At 54.7% G+C, this 18375-nt stretch overlaps 7 protein-coding genes across 7 annotated transcripts; 2 read left to right on the forward strand and 5 right to left on the reverse strand.

The window, feature by feature from the left end:
- Window positions 1-11: 11 nt before the first annotated feature.
- On the forward strand, window positions 12-2399 carry CDC53 (ubiquitin ligase (cullin) of SCF; the record flags this gene model as incomplete). The annotated part of the gene is made up of 2 exons (XM_064837966.1): window positions 12-2141; window positions 2211-2399. 2 exons carry the CDS (start codon window positions 12-14, stop codon window positions 2397-2399), a joined length of 2319 nt encoding a protein of 772 aa, XP_064694670.1.
- Window positions 2400-3708: 1309 nt separating this feature from the next.
- On the reverse strand, window positions 3709-4644 carry LTS14_005269 (uncharacterized protein; the record flags this gene model as incomplete). Its single annotated transcript, XM_064837967.1, has 1 exon — window positions 3709-4644. One exon carries the CDS (start codon window positions 4642-4644, stop codon window positions 3709-3711), a length of 936 nt encoding a protein of 311 aa, XP_064694671.1.
- Window positions 4645-5445: 801 nt separating this feature from the next.
- On the reverse strand, window positions 5446-6791 carry IDH2 (NAD-dependent isocitrate dehydrogenase; the record flags this gene model as incomplete). Its single annotated transcript, XM_064837968.1, has 3 exons — window positions 5446-6399; window positions 6423-6635; window positions 6702-6791. 3 exons carry the CDS (start codon window positions 6789-6791, stop codon window positions 5446-5448), a joined length of 1257 nt encoding a protein of 418 aa, XP_064694672.1.
- Window positions 6792-7142: 351 nt separating this feature from the next.
- On the forward strand, window positions 7143-10577 carry SEC5 (Exocyst complex component S5; the record flags this gene model as incomplete). Its single annotated transcript, XM_064837969.1, has 2 exons — window positions 7143-9784; window positions 9872-10577. The coding sequence occupies 2 exons, from the start codon at window positions 7143-7145 to the stop codon at window positions 10575-10577; spliced, it is 3348 nt and encodes a 1115-aa protein (XP_064694673.1).
- A 912-nt stretch (window positions 10578-11489) lies between these two features.
- ssh4 lies at window positions 11490-13368 on the reverse strand (the record flags this gene model as incomplete). The annotated part of the gene is made up of 2 exons (XM_064837970.1): window positions 11490-12850; window positions 12915-13368. The coding sequence occupies 2 exons, from the start codon at window positions 13366-13368 to the stop codon at window positions 11490-11492; spliced, it is 1815 nt and encodes a 604-aa protein (XP_064694674.1).
- Window positions 13369-14413: 1045 nt separating this feature from the next.
- On the reverse strand, window positions 14414-16695 carry LTS14_005273 (uncharacterized protein; the record flags this gene model as incomplete). The annotated part of the gene is made up of 2 exons (XM_064837971.1): window positions 14414-16632; window positions 16659-16695. 2 exons carry the CDS (start codon window positions 16693-16695, stop codon window positions 14414-14416), a joined length of 2256 nt encoding a protein of 751 aa, XP_064694675.1.
- Window positions 16696-17091: 396 nt separating this feature from the next.
- LTS14_005274 (uncharacterized protein) lies at window positions 17092-18054 on the reverse strand (the record flags this gene model as incomplete). Its single annotated transcript, XM_064837972.1, has 2 exons — window positions 17092-17704; window positions 17768-18054. 2 exons carry the CDS (start codon window positions 18052-18054, stop codon window positions 17092-17094), a joined length of 900 nt encoding a protein of 299 aa, XP_064694676.1.
- Window positions 18055-18375: the final 321 nt, after the last annotated feature.

Consider the following 18375-nt stretch of genomic DNA (forward strand, 5'->3'; position numbering starts at 1 on the left):
GCGCCACCGACATGTCTAAGGCCGCGGCGCAGGGCCCACCGGCCATGCCCACCTCCAAGGATGACATCAACGGCACATGGCGGTTTCTGGAGTGGGGTGTGGACAGGATCATGTTCAACCTCAAGGACGGCGTCGATCTCAAGACCTACATGAGCCTCTACACATCCATCCACAACTTCTGTACAGCGCAAAAAGCCGTCGGTAATACTCAGACTAACACGCTGAATTCGAACCACCGCGGCGCACATCTTCTCGGCGAGGAGTTGTATCATAGGCTCAATAACTACCTCAAAGAGCACTTGGCGGGTGTGCACAGCGAGATGGTCAAGCATTCGGATGAGGCGCTGCTCACATACTACATTGACCAGTGGAAGAGGTATACTACTGCAGGAACTTTCAACAACCACTTATTCAAGTACCTGAATCGTCACTGGGTGAAGCGCGAGATGGATGAGGGCAAGAAAGACATCTTCGACATCTACACTCTGCATCTGGTTCGGTGGAAAGAGGACATGTTCGGCACAACGCAGAATGCGGTCATGGATGCTGTCCTTCGATTGGTGGAAAAGCAGAGGAACGGTGAGACCATCGAGCAGTCGAAGGTCAAGCAGGTCGTAGACTCATTCGTGGCACTCGGCATCGACGACACCGATAGCACGAAGACGAATCTCGAGGTCTACCGCCAGTACTTCGAGAAGCCTTTCATCGACGCGACGAGCAAATACTACGAGAACGAATCGCAGGCCTTCCTCGCCGAAAACTCTGTGGTCGACTACATGAAGAAGGCTGAGCGGAGACTCGACGAGGAGAAGGAGCGCGTCCCACTCTATCTGCTACCTGAGATTATGCAGCCACTCATGAAGTGCTGCGAGACCTCACTGATTCAAAAGCATTGTAACTTGATGCGCGATGAATTCCAGGTCCTGCTCAACAACGACCGCGAGGAGGATATGGCGAGGATGTACAAGCTCTTATCTCGCATCCCTGAAGGCCTGGACCCTCTGCGCACAAAGTTCGAACACCACGTCCGCACGGCTGGTCAGGAGGCCGTCAACAAGGTGGCAGATCAAGGCGACAGCCTCGACCCGAAGGCGTATGTCGATGCTCTGCTCGAGGTCCACACCCAGTACGCCGCACTTGTTCAGACAGCGTTTACTGGGGAGTCGGAGTTTGTGCGCTCGCTGGACAACGCCTGCCGAGAGTATGTCAATCGCAATAGAGTCTGCGAGAAGAACAGTGCACGCTCGCCTGAGCTCCTTGCCAAGCACGCTGATAATGTTCTCAAGCGCTCGACTAAGGCTACCGAGGACGACGACATGGAGAAGCTGCTCAACCAGGTCATGACCGTGTTCAAATACATCGAGGACAAGGACGTCTTCCAGAAATTCTACTCCCGCACTCTCGCCAAGCGTCTTGTCAACGGCACCTCTGCCAGTGGTGATGCCGAGACATCCATGATCTCCAAGCTCAAGGATGCCTCCGGCTTCGAGTACACCAATAAGCTTCAGCGCATGTTCCAGGACATGCAGACCTCTAAAGACCTGAACGGCAACTACGAGGACTGGGTGAAGTCGACTTTCGATTCCGAGGATCGTAAGGACGGCGTGGATGCTTACTATCAGATTCTCGGCACAGGGTTCTGGCCCCTTCAGCCCGCCAATACGTCTTTCATCCCTCCCAACACCATCGTCAAGACCTACGAGCGCTTCCAGAACTTCTACAACAGCAAACACGGCGGCCGTAAGCTCACATGGCTGTGGCATTTGTGCAAGGGCGAGATGCGCGCCAATTACGTCAAGATGAACAAAGTCCCCTACACCTTCCAAGTCTCCACCTACCAAATGGCCATCCTTCTTCTCTTCAATGATTCCGACACCGTCAGCTATGACGACATCGCAAGCACGACTGCGCTGGCTAAGGAGACTCTTGACCCTTCTATCGGTATCATGCTCAAGGCCAAGGTCATTACTGCTGTGCCTGAAGGTGCCCCCAACCAGAGCGGCACGTCATATACCCTCAACTACGGCTTCAAGAACAAGAAAATCAAGGTCAATCTCAACGTAGCGATCAAAGCGGAGCAGAAGCAGGAGGCGGAGGACACGCATAAGACCATCGAGGAAGACCGTAAGATGCTTATGCAGGTATGTCTTATCCAACTCTCCCCTCTTACTAAATCGTGAGGAAATCATGCTAACAGTGAGTGTGCACAGTCTGCTATAGTCCGGATTATGAAGTCTCGGAAGACAATGAAGCATCAGGAACTAGTCTCGGAGACGATCCAGCAGATCAAGAACCGTTTCTCGCCCAAGGTCAGCGATATCAAGAAGTGCATCGACATCCTCATCGAGAAGGAGTACCTTGAGCGTCAGGACGACGGCAACCTGGGCTACCTTGCTTAGATAAGATACGTACTTGGGCAATGGCATTCGGAGGTAGTGGTGACCGTCGGCATCAACGGCCACGGGGGTGGGTGGCGGAAGTGGGGTGTGGGTACATGGCGTTCATCACGGGCATGTGGGACGAGAAATGTGGCATGATTATGCCCTGTTGGGTGGACATGAGTGCTTTTAGCATGGCGTTGGCGTCTTGTGCTGCTGTACTCGCTGCATCGTGGTGCGCGTGGGCATGCTTCATTCATTGCTTTTTTGCTACTCTGTACAGTGGCGCTGTCACGCTATCAGTAGACCAAAGGTGTATCGATTCTCAACTCGACGGGCCACTCCACTGGTGATCGTTCTGCTACCTCTATGCACTCTGACACGACCACAGCACAAGGGCATTTACTAGTCTCAGGACATCCGACTATATTGTCGCCTATACACGCATGCTCTGAGTCGATCTTGGACGACACGAGCCATCGTGTGCTCTCGCATACGGCCAGTACTACACATCATCCAACTGCAGCTGTCCAGACTCTACAGCTCCAAGCTCAAGCAAACACACATACGAACAGAAAGCCGAATCTACTTCAACAACTCCAAAGGCTTGATCGACCACCTCGAACGCACCGGCCAGCTCGGCCTCCCTCAAGATTATGGCGTCCCCAAATCCGGGACCCCCCCTCTGTCGCCTTCTGCGGTCCGAACCTCGAAGCCTTTTAAAGGCCCAGGATCCCAGCATCGGGCTCTCCCTCCTGGTGCTAGGCAACAAAGGCAATGGGCAGAACCTCGATCACAGTATCTTCCTCGGCTACCACGATAGTTTCTGGGTCGATGGCTCGGCACCGAATATCTGTCTTGCCGCCATCGCAGGTAGGGAGATGGCGGTTCTGTGGAAAGGTCCTCTGATCTGCTTTGGGATGACTAAGGTGGCGGTTTCGCGCGCGGTGGTGGACTTGGGTGAGGCGGATCTTGTGCCTTGCGTTGGAAGGACTGGAGATAGAGGCTGAGGTGAGGAAGTCTGGGGTTATGCGTGTGGGTGGTGTGGCGTTTCAGTTGAATGCGTTCCGGTTGGCCGCGATGGGTAGCTATCCATAAAGTTTCGCTGCCGTTTGAGAATTGGGTGGAAGTGGAGGCAGGAATGGCACGTCGTGTTATATTTGGCTTGTGCTGGTATACGCATGACGCTGGCAGGCCTGCGTATGTGATTGCTGTTCGCGATCGCAGACGCGAAATCGTTTTGGAAACGGATAAGTTGTGAGACGGGATGCCTACTTGATATGGTAGTGGGCCCTTGATCGCTTTAGACGAGATACTTGCACATCATCGTCTACTTCGACACCACCCTTTCAAAAACAGACAAATTATGCTCCCAAATCTTCCCTGCCCACCCACCAGCTCTATACTCCTTCAGCACATCAACCTCCTTACTCACACCCGCCTCATCCAACGCCCAGCTTCCCTCAGCAAACACAGCACTCGTCCCATAATAAAACATCCTCTCCCCAACACCATCAGCCTTCGCCACAAACAATCCCAACATGGGCTCCACGACCCACGCAAACAGCACGTTCAAGATCCCCGTCGCGCTCCGAGCCAAGATTCCACTTGACACCAGGCCGGGAAAGACGTGGATGAAGGATTTGTCCGGGTTCTCCTTGGCCAGGTGGTCGAAGGAGAGGGTCATCATGCTCGCGATCTGGTTGTTCGACTGCGTGAGGCTGTAGTTTCCAGGCCGGGAGAGCTCGAGATCGTGTTCGAGCATCTTACCTTCTTGGGTACCGCCCATTATGCTGATCACTCGAGCGTGGGAGCTCATAACGGATATGAGGTTCTGGGTGAATCGCACCCGGCCGTAGTATCGTACAGCGTTCGTGGTATCTAGTCCTTCGGAATTCTCCTTGCGGCCGGCAAATGGTAGTGAGCCTTGCGAGAGGTACAGGAGATCTAGCTTCTGGTCTCCAAGCTCGGACTTGATGTCCTCGCAGATGGCACCGATGGATTTGAGAAGACTGACGTCCGCGTCGAGGAAAGTGAATCGACCTCTCGGGTTGAATTGTCTTAGCTGCGCGAGACCTGGAGCGAAAGACGAGGCGTTCCGGCCTATGATTATGGCTCTGGGGGCGGAGGTGTGTTTGGCGAAGGCTTGGAGGGTGGCGTAGCCGATTCCTTGGAGATTCGTCGCGCCGATGAAGACGGCTGTTTTCTTGCTTGCTGTCTCGTCCAGGGCGGAGTTGGCCGAGCGGACTTCTTTGAGTGCCACCATGGTGGATTGCGATATTGGTGTGCTAGATAGTAGTGGTATGTTTGGTAACAGCACGTGAGATCCGGCCTTCCTTGGATGCTTATTGTGGATGATCAGGGGAGATGCTTTGATGATATATGTCTTGGGTCAGACTGCTATTGCCTGTGATGCAGCGAATGATGATAGGGAGCAACGAGACCACAACCCAGCGAGGCACCTACGTTCATATACCTTCTCACCCTCCCAACTTACGAAGCGCCACAATCTACATCTTCGGCTCATCCACGCCTCCTCATGACCAAGCACTCCACGACATCGGACCGTGCGAGACGACCCATCAAGGCCAGCATAGCCATCAGAATTGACAACCCAACCACGTCGACGGATATAAAGCGCAGGCGAAAGATGCTGGCCCCGCAGGAAACCCAATGCACGTCGATGACAAACATCCACCGGCGTTTATGTCGTGCTGCATTACCTCAGCTGGTTAGCAAGAAATGGGGAAAGTAAGCTAGCGAGCTGATCTCGGGTCTTGGCGGAGGATTAAGAGCCGAACAGAGATACCAATACCGACGTACTGGACCAGCGAGCTATACGGCGAACTGGTTTGTGCTGTACATCATCTCAACAGGGAGCGTAGCAGAGAGTGGCGAGAGGATCAGGAGCGAGCAAGCAAGCAAGCAAGCAAGCATGTATTTGGCGGGTATAATACAATGTCCTCGCTAGCTAGCATAATCTCTGCCCATCAGATACAACCACATGGCCCTGTACAAACGCTCATCCCCAAAGCTCACCCACCATGTCAGATCTACCCCCACGCTCCTACAAATTCTTAATCACAGCATCGGCATACTCATGCGTCTTCGCCTTTCCCCCCAAATCCCCCGTGATCGTCTTCCCCTCCGCCAGCGTCTTGAAAATCGCATTCTGGATCTTCTCCGCATGCTCCGTAAGCCCCATATGCTGCAACATCATCATCGAACTCAAGAGCAACGCCGTCGGATTCGCTAGCCCTTTGCCCGCGATATCCGGTGCGGAACCGTGCACGGCTTCGAAGATGGAGCACTCGTCTCCGATGTTGGCAGAGGGTGTGAGGCCCAGACCACCGATCAGACCGGCGCACATGTCCGATAGGATGTCGCCGTAGAGGTTGGGCATGACGAGGACTTTGTCGTTGTAAGGGGTCGGGTCCGTGACCACTTTCAGGCAGGTGTTGTCGAGGAGTTCGCTATCGTACACCACGTTGGGGAAATCCTTGGCCACGCGGTCCGCGACGCGGAGGAACAGTCCGTCCGACATCTTCATGATCGTGGCTTTATGTACGGTGCGGACCTTGAGGCGTCCGACATCCTGCGCGTATTGGAAGGCGTAGCGCAGGACGCGCTCGGAGGCTTCCCGGGTGATGAGTTTGATGCTCTGGACGACGCCGTCCACGACCACGTGCTCGATACCACTGTACTCGCCCTCTGTGTTCTCGCGGATGAGCACGGTATCCACGCCATCATAGGGCGTTTTATACCCCGCGATACTCTTGCAGGGTCGGACGTTGGCGAAGAGGTTGAAGGTGCGGCGGAGGGTGAGGTTGAGGGAGACGTGGCCTTTGCCTACCGGGGTGGCGAGGGGTCCCTTTAGAGCGACGTAATTTTTGTTCACGCTTTGGATTGCTTCGGGGGGGATGGAGGTCTTGCCGTCGACGAGGATGGGGGTTACGTCTACGGATTCCCATTTTATCGGGGCGTTGGCGGCGGAGAAGATGTCTTTTACTGATTGCGAGATCTGGGGGGGCTTAGTGAGTGTACCTGCGCCTGCTGCTGAGGTAGGATGTATACCTCTGGTCCAATACCATCTCCCTCGATCAGCGTCACGCAGTATTTGCCCTGTATTATATCATTATCAGTCCAGATTTCTGCATTGCATCTCTGCCTGTTGTTTTCCCTCACATCAGACTCTTTCTGGCCCTTGAACTTGGCGACTTTCTCATTCGATGGAGTGGCATATGTTCGTGAGGGTGTCTGCTATACCGTTAACATCCTGTCCACCTCATCCGAAGCCAATTCTCAATATGTGATCGATCATACTTGAGTGAAAGCAGGTTTGAAAAGTTGGCGAGGAGCTTGTCGCGTGACTTGCTGCCACGCAGTAGCTGCGAGACATCTGTTGGCGAACATGCTGAGGATCGTAAGGAGTTGTCGAGGCGTAAGGAGGGGGCGGTGGTAACGGTGTTGTCGTCGGCGTGGAAAAACAAAAGCCAGGCCTTTTGCGATTGGAGAGTGGAGCTAGCTACAGTAGAGCTTCGCCGCCCACAAAAACGCCGAACATATGAGTCTAACCATGTGTGGGATTGTGCATGAGGCTAGTACCTGTCGCGTGGCAGATTCGCGGCATCATTATTATTATTATTATTATCATTATGTGTACTACTCTATCAAGCTCAACGGTGTAGGAGTATAAGGTGCCAACACACGGATGCCCATCACTAGTGACACTGTATGCGACCATAGATCCATCACCTACCCAGCATGTCCCTCTCTGCAGAGACCGAGTCGAGACTGCTCAACAAATACAAGCTCACCACCCTCTACCCGGACACCTGGCCTCACAAGGACGAAAGCTCCGATGATGAGGACGAAGACGGTCAACAGCAGCTGAATGGCGGACCAGTACAGGCAGGCTCGAAATACCGCAACATCGACCGACATGCTTCCATCCGCTCCACAGGCAGCATCGGCCCCGACAGTATCGTGCAGAAAGACGAGCCAGATCCACTAGGCATGGCCCCGAGTGTCGCCGCCGAATTGAGGAAGAGAGGCGTACCCGTGGAAGACGACCTGAGACTCCGCAACAGATTCATGCTCAGCTCGACCTCCTTCTCTCCCGCTCTCTTCCTCTCGCAAGTCCATCAGGAAGCCAGTACAGAAGATCTGCTACGCGGTCTGGACTACCTCAGCCGGAGCATCGAGCAGAAATCCGCTTCGCTGAAAGTCCTAGTCGAGTCGAATTTCGAAAAGTTTGTCAAGGCCAAGTCGACGATAGATAATGTCTATACCGAGATGCGTACCCAAGGTGCCGATGCCGAAGCGCCGGCGACACCCAATCTGAGTTCACCTGGAGGACGGCGGGCAGGGCATTCGAGATTGTCGAGTAGGAGTCAGACGCACTTTCGTAATACCAGTGGACCTTTCTCTCCCACGCTTGGAGCCATACCTGCTGTTGTGACGGCGAAGAAGAATGCTCTTACACGAGAATCTGAGTATGGAGTCCTGGGCATCAAAGTACCGTTACAAGAAGTCGCGATCAAGGCGGAAGAAGTATGGGGACCGGCGATAGGTGGACGGGAGAAGGAGGAGACGTTGAAATCTGTCCTGGGTGCTCTGGAACAGTACCAGGAGACGTTCAAGCTGGGTAGTGTGGTTCATGAGGCAGTCAAGAAAAACGACTACGATACTGTGATCGATGGATGGAGGAAAGCGAATCGAGGTGCGGATCAAGCAAGGCAGGTGGCGGATCTGGCGCAGAGGACCGGTGTCCCGATCGGCGAGCAGGATGCCCAGCAGATCCTCATCCAAGCCAAAGCATACCACGACGTCTCCACGCAAGTCGAGACCTTCAAACGCGATGTCTGGCGGCGACTGAAAAGTAATCATGGCCGCAAACCCGCTGCTGTGGCCGACGAGACGGATAAGGAAGAGCACATGGAACTCATCGGCGTCTTACTCCAGCTTGGCGTGGATGAGAATCCTATCTGGCAATGGCTCAACAGTCGTTCGCTTTATCTGAAGGACAAAATCGCTCGGTCCTTTGAGCGCGCAAGGATTGAGATTGAGATCCAGCGTCGACGATTGGCGGCGAATGATAAGCAGGATGGTAGACAACTAGCGCAGTATCTTCGCTCGGCCTCCAATACTGGCTCCATTCTTACAGCTAGGGATAGTGTGAAGGAGATGGATACGCCCGCTACCCTGGCATTCTGGGAGAAAGTCTTAGCTTCCTTCCGCTCCCTGTTGAGCCCGCAGAGTGGGCTGTTGGCTGAGATCCTGGACTTCTGGTCAACTGCCCAATCGTTCATCGATGGTAAAGCCCAGAATGTTTTCCCCGGTGCAGTCCTCTCAGCGGGGATAGAACATCTCGAGCTCGAACCAGATGATGTAGCTAATTTGCGCGAAAGCGCCATAGCACTCGTGACTCAATTGCGTGAGGCGATCATGGGGTTGTTTGCCGATACCCCGGTGGAGGATCTGAGTGAACTGTATAGTCCCATCCCACCTACACCCATCACGCCCGACTCCGCAGGGAGCAAAACACCCGCTGGCTCGGGAGCGGTAAGGAGGACCTTCACCTTCGACGCCCAGGCCGTCCCGCCTCCGAGTCCCATGAAAGGCGAAGCATGGGAGAAATTCGCCTTCTGGCCTCCGTACGCCAACTCCCTCTCCGGAGCCCACTATCTCAGTCTCCTCCTCACCGTCGTCGGCACAGCGGCGGCGGAGCTGGCGGGACTGGAAGTTGTGAAGCAATCTAAGAATACCGAGGGACTCAAAACTCTCGTCTCGGCCGTCCGCGAACGCAGCATCGCCGCCCTCTGCTCCGCCCTCGCCACCGACGCCGATCGAACAAAGTACCTCGAACTCTGGCACCGCGCCCCGGATCGCAGGGATCTGACGACTATGCCCGAGGCTTTTCGCGCGTGGGAGGAGAGGGTGTTGATCGGGTTTCAGAAAATCGCGTATGTGAGTGAGGTTGTGGCGGTGAGGGGGACGAGGGGGACTAAGGAGGTGGTGGTGCCGCCGCCACAGAAGTTGGTGCAGGTTGTGAGGGGGACGGTGGTGACGAGTTTGTGGAAGATGCTGAGTGGGATGGTTGAGGGGGCTGAGAGGGATGGGAAGGGGATTGGTGGGGTGGAAGGGGACGGGGTTGTTGTTGACGGGGAGGGGGGAGGAGAGGTGGGGGGTGAGAGTGGGGGTGGGGTTTTGGATGCTGGGAACAAAGTACTATTTGTGAGGCTACGGCGGATGAGAATCTATGTGCTAACTTCGCGACAGAATATCCGCATCCTCATGACGTTGTCGAACCTATCGCATTTGCGGGCAGAAGTCATCCCGCATTTGATCTCGGCGTTTGAGACGAACTTCACCGTCACACTAACAGACGACACGAAGACGATCCGGTAAGTCCTGACCTTGCCCTCTACTTCCAAGCGTCCATTCGTCTTGAGAGAGATGAGTATCCCACTAAACAAATATCCTTCCCCCAGCGACGCCCTCGGCCAAATCGACGCCCGCCTCTTCCAATCCTACGTCCGACCCACCATCGACTTCATGTCCATCCAAATCCACGACGGCATCAATAGCCCCTCCTGGGCGCCCGCAAAGCCAACCACCACCACCACACCTCCGCAAAACGCAAGCCCGTACATCTACACCCTCCTCCTGCACCTCGTCCTCCTGCACACCGAAATCACCACCACCACCTCCGTCCCCACCCACCCTTTACTCGCCCAAATAATGACGTATCTGCTGGAGAAATCCTCCTCGATCTTCCTCTCCACCTTCCAATCCGCTTACCAACACTACTCCCTTCCCATGCTCATGCAAGCCACATTGGACGTGGAATTCTGGGCCCAGACCTTACAACTGTTTACGTCGGAGAAGGCGGCCGAGGTGCAGAGTCAAGTCTATTTGGCCCTGGATGAACGGACGGATGAGAGGGGGAGGGGGGAGTTGCAGGGGGAATTGGGGGGGATGAGGGCGGTGTTGAAGGGGTTGAGGGAGGGGAGTAAGGGGACTTTTGGGTGTTTTAAGAAGGAAAGGAGGGGGAGGGAAGGTGGGGTGGGGAGGGGTGGTGGTGGTGGTGGTGGTGGTGGGAGTGCAGGGGCCAGTGGAGGAGGAGGTGGAGGTGGAGGAGGTAGCGGTGGACGTGCATCTGCTCAGGGGAGCGTGTCGGGGACGGGGAGAGGCTAGGAGGGCTTCTTCTTCGAGGGACAGTTCCGAGACGGACACGGCGGTTGAAGATGATTCTGAGTCTGATTCTGATTCTGATTCTGATTCTGATTCTGATTCTGATTCTGATTCTGATTCTGATTCTGATTCTGATTCTGATACTGGGGACGCTGAGTCGGGTACCACGCTCGTGGAGGCGAGCTCGGCGTACAGCGTCTCTGCAGACGGTACAGTTGAGGTGCCAGACGAGGGAGTCAGATGAAGTAGAAGAAGAAGAAGCAGATGAGGTAAAGAGGAAGGAGAAGCGGAGAGAGAGAGGCAGGAGCAGATGGCCGGGGGATGATTGAAATGTCCCTATCTTTTCTCCCACTTAGATGGCAACGAAGGATGAAGGGCACTCACTACAGAACAGCACGGTACTAGTGTATCCAGCATCAGCAACTTCGCAAGCAGGACAAAGTGTCACACAGATACGAGCCGAGAGGGAGTCACTTCCATTCTTTCGCATTACCACAAGGGCGGGCCATGAGACGCTTGCGAAGCTGGGGGTAGTGAAGACTCCTCTTTTGCCTTTCTTGCATGTACATCGTGATATGACCGAACCCGGCTTAACGTTCCCACAGGCGCTCAAGCCGCTTCCCCCCTTCTCTCTCTCTCTCTCTCTCTCCTAGGAAAACACGGTCAACAGGCAAAAAGTCCGAATTCCATCTCGTTCCTGCGACCATCGTCCGCCCTTTTCGCAGGTTAACATTGCCCTTTGCCTATGCGCCCCGGACCACTCATCCATTCAGCCCGGAATACTGTGAGCGAAAATTTTTCCATATCAGCATGCCAGAACGCCAAACGCTAAAAAAATCCCAGAATCTGCCACGAACCATCCCCACCACCCCCACCACCCCACCGCTCCAACACTTGTTCAGTCTCGGCATAGTCTCAGTCCTGCCTCGCCACCCTCCTGCCCCTCGCAGCTTCGGCAGCAGAAGTAGCAGAAGTAGCAGCCTCATAGGTAGGAATAGGGGGACTATCCGGACCCCTACTCCCTCCTCCTCCTCCTCCTCCTCCTCGCCGTGGCGGGATCAAGGGCTGTCGATCCCCTCGACCTTGATCTTCTTGCTCGGAAGCCCTCGGCGTGTCATCGTCGTCCGCATCTCCTTGCTCCTCATCATCATCATCATCATCATCACCATTGCCCCCCCGATGCGCGTGATCGTGGTTGATGGAGCCCTCAGGTGACTCGTACTCAGGCGGTGGATGATCGTGCGGTTCGAACGGTAATCCCGCGTCGATAAGTTGGCCTTGGCTTTGACCCTGCTGCTGATCCTGATCGTGAGACGGAGGCGGCGTCTCATCCGAATTAGGCACCACCCCACCACTCCCCCCCTCCCCCGCCCCATCCCCCTCCTCCTCCTCCTCCTCCTCCACCTCCTCAAATCGCGAATCCATCAGATTCAGCTGCGCAAGCGAAATATCCGTCGGACTCCTCACGGGGCCGGGACTCCTCGTCGGCCTGCCCTGCAACCTCACCTGCGCCGAATTCGTCCTCCCATGCCCATGGCCCCCCTGCGCACCACCACCGAAAAATCCCATACCCTCCCTCACCCCCTCCCTCCCGCCCTCCAACAAAATCGACCCGGCCTCACTCCCATACGGCGGCGGCGGGGCCAAGCTCCCCGTCATAGGCGCCAGTCCCCACTTCTTCACATTCGCCTCGATGAAGACAAAACCCATCTGGCCGAAATTGACGTGCACGCGACAAGGCCCATTGGCGCCGACGGTAGGGAAGAAATTTTGCGTCTTGAGACCGTGCGCGATATCGTCGAGTTTTTTGCCGTTGCGGGTGGAGAAGACGGTTCCCGTGCGAGGACGGTAGCCGATTCCGATTACGTCGCCTTGGACGAAAGGGGGGCCGTAGGTTGGGGTGGGCGTGAAGGGTTGGTTGTAACGTCTCACACCCGTAGATGAATAGGCGATGCTGGTTTTATGTAAGCCCGGCATGCGGAAGAGTGGGTAGGGTTTCGTGGTCAGGCCGATATTGATGAGGGTCGTGTCCGGCTTGTCGTAGAGTTTCGCTTCCCAGTAGTAGACTTCGTTTTGTTTGGGCATGGGCAGGTTGGATTGGACGGAGCATTCGGAGTCGAAGAATTCGATTTCCGTGCGCGCTTCCACGAAGCAGTTTGCTATTTCCAGTTCGGGCTCGAATTCCCAGGCCGAGACGCCTTTTTCTTGGATGGCGAGGAATTGGGAGAGGGAGATGTCGGTTTGGGCGGATTCGGGGGGGTTGACTTGGACGAATGCTGTAAAACATTGTTAGTATGTTAATGGCATGGCTGGTTCATGCTAGGATGGCGGATGGCATACCCTTCGCTCGGTGATATTCCGCCCGCTGCAAATCATCCATCTCGGCCAGCGCCTCCTCCTCTTCCCGCAAGAACTGCTGTTCATCGTCAAACTCTCCAGGCCGGCTAATCCGATCTAATAGTATCCGTCCTCGGTCCGATCGGAAGAAGTAGACAATGGCGACGATTAATCCCACCAGCGCCGCCGAACCAAAAGCGGACAGCATTCCTATCAGGATGCCCTTTCCAGTCGAGCCCAGCTCCGGCGTCCGATTTGCCCCGGCCGCCTTCCACCATGGTCGCTGCTCGACATGGTTCCGCCATTGATCACCGACCTGCCATTCGATGCCTTGTGCTGTAGGAACCTCATCTTCACTCCCTATCGGCGTCGGTCGTGCAGCGGTGTAGATTGTGCGGAGGGTGGGGAGGCTCGTGAGGTGGGGTTGTGAGCCGTGATCGAGCGCGGCTTGTGCCATCAGTGGTATATGTCGTCTCCAGTATGCTGCAGCGATATTGGTGTTGTCGCCTCTCGATGTCTGTTGTGAGGCCGCCTGATACAGTGCTCGCGGTTGCAACGGTGGTGCCTCTGGGCAACGGACTACGTCACCAGCAAACGACGCAAGAACCCAAGTCCGGTCCAGCCGTGTTGTGGTGTGTGATGGTAGTATCTCGTGCAAGCCAGTATGCAGTATGCACTACAATCCTGATATCTCGGCAATGTGTGATACTGTAGTTGGACAAATCCTCCCAAAACAATAGAGTTGTCGCCATGCCTCGTGGTCGTAGCGTCGTTGGCGATCGAGCGGCACGGACGGCACACTGCACGTGCCCCCAAGGGTCATCCGGATCCCGGAACTTCCATCTCACATCTTCTCACATCTTCTCCTCCTGCTTGACAACAAGCAAGACATTATTCCCCACTTTACTCTATCTCTCCGCCACTCTGCATAGCGCGTGAAACACGGCATCATGTGCGATTGTGAAAGCCAGGGAAGCAACGATCACACAGCCTCACGTGACTTCAACATGACCCTGTAGTATCTGATTGATGAGGTAAGTTAGCAGGCGAAGCATTCATTGTACGCCTGGAAGGATATCATGGAATTCCACTCCATGATGGCAAAGCCAGATGCCGGTGATCGAGATGCTGGCCCCCGACCTCTCCATTCTATGATATCAAATTGGTGAAGACCAGCAGATCTGTTGCTTAGCAAGAGTCTCGGGGCTCGTATGGCTTAACCTCTCCATCGTTTGAGATGGATGATTGTTTGGCTACTTGCCACTGTGTCCGGTGTTGCAAGTATCCAACACTAACTAGCCCGCCTGCCATTACGGTCATAACCCTTGGACCGAACCACGCCTCCGTGAGTGGAGTGACATTATTTGCATCGCGGCAGGGTGAGCGAGATTGATATGCACGTAACAAGATGGGGGCAACTGTAGATAGCTGAGATTTATAGATAACATGAGCACTTTGTACCAATATACAGCATCTACAGAAGAGCTGGACCTCCATCAAATTTATATGACAATCGCCTCAAACGCCTGCTGCAGCACCTCCTTCCGCGTCCGATGCATCTCCAAACTGCCCCCATACCGGAAATTCCGATCCATTATCTCCAACATCCGCGCCACATCCTCCTTCGCCCGGTCATAGACCGGATCATACAGGACCTCGCCGTTGCCATCCACGGGTAAAGGTTGTGATAACAAATGTGCTATTAATAGCGCCTCCTCGAAGGCCCGATGCTGGAAGACCCACCAGACACCTGCTTCGCTTTCGAAGAGACCCCAGAGTTTGAAGAAGGACCAGATGGCTTCGTGGGCGGCTTCGAGCGCGCCTTTGATGTTCGGTTCGACGCCCCCGGCTTCGTTGTCGGTGGATTGGAGCAGCATCATGCAGTGGAAGTAGTTCGAGCTGAGGAAGAGGTTCTGCCGGGCTGCGCGTGGGTGCAGGGATTTCTGTTGTTGCAGCGCGTTGTAGTCCAGGTTCGTGAGGTGCGAGGGGAAGGACTTGTAGAGGCGTTTGAAGGTCGCGATGAGGTTGTCTTTGTGCCGCGGGCTGTTGGCAAGTGGGAGGGAGAGGGAGGAGGGGGAGGAGAAGTTTTCTTGGACGAGGTTGCCGAGGTGCCACATGCTTCGCATGAAGGCTACGTCGCTTTTCATCGTGTCGGGGCCGACGATGTGGTGGGGTAGTGGTGGGGCGAGGGGCTCGCAGGCTTGGGGTGCGATGACGCTGATGCTCATGAGGTTTTCGACGCGCGAGTGCGTGCCCAGGCATGTGTCTAGGCCGTCCATGCTGAGTTCGTGTTCATCGGCGAGGGATTCCACAGGTACATCGCTATGGGTGGCGGTGGGTGGGAGCTTGAGCAGGACCGTGAGGAAAGTATCGTGGTGGAAGACGGCTTGCCAGAGCTTGCGTCGTTGCTGTTTCTCGAGCACAGATGCGTCGGGGACAACGACATCGGGATCTCGATGGAGTCGCATGGCATAGGCTTGCCGGAGATGTATGCCAGCCCAAGCATATGCATCGGAAGCGTGATTGTCGTTCATCAGGAAGTATGCCATAAGCAGCATAGCCTGGATAGCACGCATTGATGTTCGATTGAGGTAGGAATAGACTCGTAATGCTTGATTGGCGGCCGAACAGTAGAACTCTGCCGTTTGTGACCGCTCCTCGTATGATGGAAACTGCATGAACTGCGTGCCAAGGGCATACATTGCATATTGCAGTGCCATGAATGATGCGTCGGTATTGTTCCTCTCCTCCGGTGCCAGAGCCCAGAATCGTTCATAGTCGGCATAGAAGGTCCGTCTGTGCATGAAGGGATATACTGGGTCGACAGACTCAAAGTACTTCTCAATCAAAATATCCGCCTGATCCTTCGAAGGCATAACACTAATCACCTCTGGCAGACCACCCTGACATGTCCAGTAATTAGAGAAGGGGTGCTGTGATCCAACGCCAAAGACATTCGAAGGCGAAGACCTAGCATATGGAACATTTGATAGCAGATATGGTGATGATCCATTCGATGACATGGATTTCCGGTGTGCTCGGTTCTCGATCGTAGCCCAGCCATTATCGGTGGTTGGTGAGGTTATGGTCGCCGAAGACGAAGTGCTGTTCTTGCGTACTTTATTCGGCTTCGCGACACATCTGGCTTTGTTACTCGTACTGCCTTTACGGTCTGCGGTTGCTATGAGGTTTGCCACCACCGTATATTGGCATTCCGATTGTCGTTTCACACAAGCGAGGCAGGGTCGTCCACGGTCGCATTTCGTCTTGCGCTCGACACACTCCAGACATGACAATGTGGGCTTGTTTCGTTTTTGCTTGGGCTTGGCAGGTTTCTGGTGTCCTCCACTGCCTTCGAGTTTCAAACCGTTCGTCGTGATGGGTGGGGGCCCAAAGGACATGCCATCGAGGTCACCAATCGTGCCGCCAGTGGGCAGCAGTCCGATCCCGTGGGTGTCCGACAAAGTACCGTTACTCGCGTCACCTCCGATGAGGCCTGGGGAGTCCTGTGCAACCTGCATTGGCGGCCAGGTTGGCGACTCAGTAGTCGACTGGCTAGTGGAGCAATCCTGCCCGGGAATTGAAGTGACAACGACTTTATAGCCGTTACTGGGTACAATGCTGACCGCTTTCACACGCAGACGGATGCGGGATACGGAGTTTCCACCAATGTTTTGAACCGGAAATAGGACGATATGGACTTGCTCTTGGTGATGTCGCTCTAACAGTAGTATACAAGAAGCATACGAGACCACGCCGAAATGTTGACGTCCGGCCCTTTCATGGACGCGCGACCTAGCCTTTACCCCGCTCAACTGGCTGACCGTGAGACTTGGCGTATGGCACCTACACTTTCAGTCCTGCACGATTTCTCAAATCATGATTGGGAAGCAAGAGCTCGTCGGGCGGGCGGCGGATGGTCAGCGTGATCTGAGAGGCATCGTACTTGCTGTATCCTCACGTCTCCTCTGATGTCTGCGTCTCCAGGAACTAAGTCGACTTGGTCGTACTGCCTGCCTCATGGACTCAGGATACACAGGACACGCAGTCTGGAACAGGCAGACAATGCAGCCAGCACATCTGAATGTCAGGTACAGTAGTACTGCCGCTGCTTGCATAAGGACGCTATAGTGATGATGCTATATCTAATGGGCAGCGCGGCCATGGAGGGCAACATCAATCATTTCTTAGACTCCTGCCCTCCCTTGAAGTCTACTGCTTCACCAACCACGCCTTCCCACTCATCACAAACCCGCAACAAGTTTTGCGCGTGCTCTCGAGCCAACTTCACAGCCTCTACTCCGAATGGCATGTTACTGGGTAGGGTCTTGCCCTTGGCCGAACCCTCATCTCTGACCATGTCCACAACTACCTTGGCCAGCTTAGTAGGATCACCTATCTGCTTCCTGTCAAAGTCTGGTATCAGTCCAACGAAGAAGTCGTTTAGCCACTGGTAGTTAGTCGGCTTGTCGGGTCGAGCACGATCTGGATTCTTGAATTGATGTTTGCTTGCGTTGGCAACATCAGTCCTGAATGGTCCGGGGTGTATCGTCAAGGTCTTGATATAGCCAAGATTGGCAGTCTCGGCCTTGAAGAGTACGATGAAGCGGTCTAGCGCTGCTTTGGAGGCAGAATATGCGCTGAAGCCGGGAAATGTATGCCATGCACTATCCTCGCTTGAGTTCACGACCAAGAATCCAGACTGCTGGGATCTCCAGTGCGGCATGATAGCCTGGATGAGATGGATGTTCCCAAGGACATTGGTCTGAAATTGCTTGAGAACGAGAGCTTCACTGCGGAAAGAGTCATTGTTCAGCGGGATTCAGACAGGCAGTCAGAAAGCGACTTCGACTCACGGTATCTCTTCAACAGGACCATACTGTGCGTAGCCGGCGTTCTCAACCAGTACATCGATGCGACCATATATCGCCACCGCCTCGTCGATCTTGCCACGGATCTCTGTTGCTGATGCAGAGACGTCCAGCTGTAGGGAGGCAGCACCGGCCTCGATTAGCGGCTTCAAGCTGTCGAAATTGCGGGCCGTTGCAATTGCTTTGTCTCCCCGTTCAAGAACGGCCTTGATGAAGTCGACACCGAAGCCTGAGCTACAGCCAGTAACCAGCCAAACCAGTTGTTTCGTCATTGTAGTGGATGGTGAGGATGGTGCAAATGCGTAGTGATCAAAGATGCCAAATCACTACATTGGGCCGTGTCCTTCTTATACCAGCGGTTACCTGAGCACATACTGCCGGAGGATATTGTTGACCGCTTGGTGGGTCAGCACGGCTGATGCACGTGACCTACAATCCATCGTCAGCTGTGCACTAAACTCGTTTTGTGCTGCCCTAGAAGTGCCCTACTCATTCTAGTCTCGCAGGTAGTGAAGAGGCAGCGTCCTGTCTTCTCTCGTTGATGTACCTACTTTCAGCGGTTTCCGGTCTCCTGTTGAGCGTGGATGTCGTTG

Source organism: Recurvomyces mirabilis (assembly GCF_035927965.1).
Source record: "Recurvomyces mirabilis strain CCFEE 5264 chromosome Unknown scaffold_12, whole genome shotgun sequence".
In the NCBI taxonomy this organism is placed as follows: Eukaryota; Fungi; Ascomycota; class Dothideomycetes; order Mycosphaerellales; family Teratosphaeriaceae; genus Recurvomyces; species Recurvomyces mirabilis.